Below are 5,656 nucleotides of genomic sequence, written 5' to 3'. Positions count from 1 at the left end.
TGTGACACCATGCCAGTTAACATATATTGATGTTGTCTGACACCAGCAGTTAACATATGTTTTTATGTTTGTGTGACACCAGCCAGTAACATATATTGATGTGTGTTTGACACCAGCCAGTTAACATATATTGATGTTGTGTGACACCAGCAGTTACATACATATATTGATGTTGTGTGACACCAGCCAGTTAACTATATTGTGTTGTGGACACCAGCCAGTTAACATATATTTGGTGTTGTGTGACACCAGCCAGTTACAACATATATTGATGTTGTCTGACACCACCAGTTACAACATATATTTGATGTTGTTGACACCAGCCAGTTTAACATTATGGATGTTGTGTGACACCAGCAGTTAACATATATTGATGTTGTGTTTGACACCAGCCAGTTAACATATATTGATGTTGTTGACACCAGCAGTAACATATATTGTGTTGTTGTACACCAGCCAGTTAACATATATTGTGTTGTGTGACACCAGAGTTAACATATATTGATGTTGTGTGACACCAGCCAGTTAACATATATTATGTTGTGTGACACCATCAGTTAACATATATTGTGTTGTGTGACACCAGCCAGTTAACATATATTTGTGTTGGTGACACCAGCCAGTTAACATATATTTGTTGTTGACACCACAGTTAAACATATGTTGATGTTGTGTGACACCACAGTTAACATATATTGGTGTTGTTGACACCAGCAGTTAACATATATTGATGTTGTTGACACCAGCAGTTAACAATATATTGATGTTGTGTGACACCAGCAGTTAACATATATTGTGTTGTTGACACCAGCCAGTAACATATATTGGTGTTGTTGACACCAGCCAGTTAACATATATTGATGTGTGTTGACACCAGGCAGTTAACATATTTGATGTTGTGTGACACCAGGCAGTTAACATATATTTGGTGTTGTCTGACATGACACCAGCCAGTTAACATATGTTGATGTTAAGTGACTGGGAGATAAGGTAAGGAGTAAGGAGGAGAGAGAAGCTTTTTGTTCTATGTGTTTGGTAGGATCAGGATCCCCATTAGCTGCAGCAGCTACTCTTCCWGGGATCCACAAATGCAACTCCATCAATGGTTGGTACGTGTTACCTAGTCACTGTTTCCTGACACCCATCTGCCTCTCCCTCTCTCTCTCTCAGCCAAGCCTGCTCTCTCTACTTTACTATATGGAGATGTATTGCTCACTAGAGACATCAATCTGTTGGGACACGTTTGGTTGTTCCCCATTCATGTTTTGGGAGTCCCAATTCAATGTATAAAGTGTGGTATGCAGTGTTTCCCCTATATTCATTCAGCAGTGGCGCATCGCATGCCCCTGRATCCCCCTCAGGAAGACCTTTTCTGCTAACCCCCCCTGYTACCTCTGCCACCACRTCTGTAAAAAAGAACTAGGGGAAASACTGGGTATGCGCTAAACTAATTATTATGAGTATTCACCAGACATGTCACCCATTGAGCATGTTTGGGATGCTCTGGACCGATGTGTACTAACGCGTGTTCCAATTTCAGCCAATATCCATCAACTTCGCACAGCCATTGAAGAGGAGTGGGACAACATTCCACAGGTCACAATCAACAGCCTGATCAACTCTATGCGAAGGAGATGTGTCATGCTGCATGAGGCAATTGGTGGTCACACCAGATACTGACTGGTTTTCTTAATTTTAAGGTATCTGTGACAAACAGATGCATATCTGTATTCCCAGTCATATGAAATCCATAGATTAGGGCCTAATGAATTKATTTAAATTGACTGATTTCCTTATATGAACTRTAACTCAGTAAAATCATTGAAATTGTTGCATGTTGCGTTTATATTTTTGTTCAGCATATTAACACAACATGACATGCACAAACACACAACCACCCAGGCATCCTCAAATAAATGCACACACACACACAAATACAGCTGAAGTCGGAAGTTTACATACACCTTAGCTAAATACATTTAAACTCAGTTTTTCACAATTCCTGACATTTAATCCTAGTAACATTCCCTGTCTTAGGTCAGTTAGGATCACCACTTTATTTTAAGAATGTGAATGTCAGAATAATAGCAGAGAGAATTATTTATTTCAGTTATTATTTCTTTCATCACATTCCAGTGGGTCTGAAGTTTTACATACACTCAATTAGTATTTGGTAGCATTGCTTTAAATGGTTTACTTGGGTCAAACATTTCGGGGGAGCCTCCAGAAGCTTAACACAATGAATTGGGTGAATTTTGGCACATTCCTCCTGACAGAGTCAGGTTTGTCAGGTTTGTCAGGTTTTGTAGGCCTCCTTGCTCGCAAACGCTTTTTGCGAGCAAGGGTTGAGGTCAGGGCTTTGTGATGGCCATTCCAATAACTTGACTTTGTTGTCGTTAAACATTTTTGCCACAACTTTGGAAGTATGCTTGGGATCATTGTCCATTTGGAAGACCCATTTGCGACTAAGCTTAAACTTCCTGACTGATGTTTGAGATGTTGCTTCAATATATCCACATCACTTTCCTGCTCTGATGCCATTCATTTGTGTGAAGTGACAGTCCGGTCTCTGTCCTGCAGCAAAGCACCCCACAACATGATGCTGCCACCCTCGGTGTCTATGTCCGGTTGTGTTGGGTGGTGTTTTTCGGCTTGCAAGCATCCCTCTTTCCGCAAACTTACAATGGTCATTTTGGTCAAACAGTTCTATTTTTGTTTCATCAGACCAGAGACATTTTGCCTAAAAGTATGATCTTTGTCCCAACTGTGCAGTTGCAAACGGTAGTCTGGTTTTTTATGGCGGTTTTGGAGGGCATGGCTTCTTCATTGCTGAGCGGCCTTTCAGGTTAGGTCGATATAGGACTCGTTTCACTGTGGATATAGATACTTTTGTACTCTGTTTCCCTCATCAGCACTCTTCTAAAGGTCCTTTTGCTCCTGTTCTGGGTTGATTTGCCTTTTCGCACCAAAGTAACGTTCATCTCTAGGGCAGGACGCGTCTCCTTCCTGAGCGGGTATGACGCTGCGTGAAGTCCCATGGTGTTCGTACTAACTTTCGTCGTTTACTAGTTGTACACACCGTCCCAATTTACTCATCCAATGCTTAATTGCTCAAATAGGCCTAAAATCTAGAAGCTCTCTAAAGCCATGACGCATATATTTTCGTATGGAATTTTTCCAAAGCTGTTGTAACAGGCTCCACGCGGTTCCTAAACGCAAGTTTTGATGGTGTAGTAACACTTCCTGCGCCACTCTTGTGAAATCTGATTGAAACATGTGAACTTGATATAAATGTGTTCGAATTAGATTAATCTTGTCCGTAAACAATTGTTGGAACAATTACTTGTGTCATGCACAAAGTAGATGTCCTAACCGACTTGCCAAAASTATAGTTTGTTAACATGAAATTTATGGAGTGGTTGAAAAACGATTTTTAATGWCTCCAACCTAAGTGTACGTAAACTTCCGACTTCAACTGTATATACCCCCCACTACTAATTGCGTTGGTTCATAGCTGTGAAAGTCTTCCAATAGAGAGAGATAATTCTGTCTCATTATATTCAGTCGTAGTTCCTCTACAGCGACTAGAGCTATGTTTCGACACAGGTAATATCCTGCATTACACTGAGCCATGGGAAATGAGTAAAACATTAGTAAGGACACTAAGGAATGCAGTAATGGAGTGTCTGGAGTTTTATATGCTACTGCATATGTAAACAGAATTCTGCTACTGTTGGAGAATGACAAAATGAATAGGCAGCAATAGAGCAACTCCCCAAATAGCCAAGGTGTATAATGTTCAAATCACTCCACTGTCAGTAGCAGAGCTGTGTGTGTGTGTGTGTGTGTGTGTGTGTGTGTGTGTGTGTGTGTGTGTGTGTGTATGTGTGTGTCACACCATCTCACACTGTTACCCTCCTTCTCTGCCCTTTCTTGGAGTACAGTAACTGGCCTGGTATTTGGGTCACCAGCCGCTGGCATAAACAAATACCTTGCTCTGATTGGCCCATACCGCCTACATATGGTCTTTCTGATTGGACGCCAACTGACACACGTAAGTCTCTCCTCAGCTTCTTCAGTAATATAGGATCAAGGTTGTGGTTGTGTGTATGTGTGCTTGTCTTTCTGTCTTTGTGTGTCTGTGTGCCTGTATGTGAGTGTGTGCGTGTGTGTGTGTGTATGTGTGTGTGTGTGTGTGTGTGTGTGTCTGTGTGATTGAAACATACCTTTTCTGCCAGACCCTGGGATCCAAGGATTTCCTGAGAGAGAGAGAGAGGAAAAGAGAGGGGGAGAGGGACATGAAAACATGAACTCTGCAATTTTAGAACGATATGGACCTTTCGTGACTTGAACCATTAGAAGACAGGTACAACATTAGAAGACAGGTTCAACATTGAACCATTAGAAGACAGGAACAACATTGAACCATTAGAAGACAGGTACAACATTGAACCATTAGAAGACAGGCAAGAGCGAGATTTAGGGGAGGGGGTGGTAGGTTAAGGGGAATTATAAAGGAAAATATTTATAAAAATATATAATAGTGGGGGGATTGGAAATGATGCAGACAATTACACTGATGGAAGCCACAATCTATCTGCAGTATTAAAACGGATCTACACCAGTATGTCAGTTTAGATATCTTTCTTCATCCACTCTCTGTTCTGCTGCTGATGCAGGGATATGTAATGGTAGCAGCTAGCTTCAGTGGTGTGCATTTACCTGCAAAAAAATGCCATAGAATTCTAATTAGATTCTGTTTAAATGTTGGCTTCGTAAGAGCATCACGTCACTACATAATTACCATTGCGTCTTCAAAAAGGAAACCTTTTAAAACAAAAGAAAAGAAAAGCTGTTACTTTTCATACTGGAAGCAGGTTCATGGTTGGTCCAACAGTGTTTGTACCTGTCTTCTAATGGTTCAATGTTTGTAACCTGTTCTTCTAATGGTTCAATGTTGTACCTGTCTTCTAATGGTTCAATGTTGTACTGTCTTCATGAATGGTTCAATGTTGTACCTGTCTTCTAATGGTTCAATGTTGTTCCTGTCTTCTAATGGTTCAATGTTGTTTCCTGTCTTCTAATGGTTCAATGTTGTTCCTGTCTTCTAATGGTTAAATGTTGAACCTGTCTTCTAATGGTTCAATGGTGTCCTGTCTTCTAATGTTTGTTCCTGTCTTCTAATGGTTCAATGTTGTACCTGTCTTCTAATGGTTCAATGTTGTACCTGTCTTCTAATGGTTCAATGTGTTCCTGTCTTCTAATGTTGTTCCTGTCTTCTAATGGTTCAATGTTGTACCTGTCTTCTAATAGGTTCAATGTTGTCCTGTCTTCTAATGTTCAATGTTTGTCCATGTCTTCTAATGTTGTTACCTGTCTTCTAATGGTTTCAATGTTGTTCCTGTCTTCTAATATGTTGTACCTGTCTTCTAATGGTTCAATGTTGTTCCTGTCTTTAATGGTTCTGTGTACCTGTCTTCTAATGGTTCAATGTTGTCCTGTCTTCTAATGGTTCAATGTGTACTGTCTTCTAATGGTTCAATGTTGTCCTGTCTTCTAATGGTTCAATGTTTTGTACCTGTCTTCTAATGGTTCAATGTTGTACCTGTCTTCTAATGTTGCTACTGTCTTCTAATGTGTTTCAATGTGTTCCTGT

General features: G+C 40.4%; 1 protein-coding gene across 1 annotated transcript in view; it reads right to left on the bottom strand.

Moving 5' to 3' along the window:
* Positions 1–5,656, bottom strand: part of LOC112074198 (collagen alpha-1(XVI) chain-like) — a 26,322-nt gene that overhangs the window by 9,356 nt on the left and 11,310 nt on the right. Inside the window, exon 3 of the mRNA XM_024141413.2 lies at positions 4,227–4,259. Within this exon, the coding sequence (XP_023997181.2) occupies positions 4,227–4,259 (33 nt within the window). The remainder of the gene's footprint in view (positions 1–4,226; positions 4,260–5,656) is intronic.

Source organism: Salvelinus sp. IW2-2015, unplaced genomic scaffold, assembly GCF_002910315.2.
Source record: "Salvelinus sp. IW2-2015 unplaced genomic scaffold, ASM291031v2 Un_scaffold2533, whole genome shotgun sequence".
NCBI lineage: Eukaryota > Metazoa > Chordata > Actinopteri > Salmoniformes > Salmonidae > Salvelinus > Salvelinus sp. IW2-2015.
Note: the sequence above shows the minus strand (reverse complement) of the source record. Positions and strands in the feature narration are given on the sequence as shown.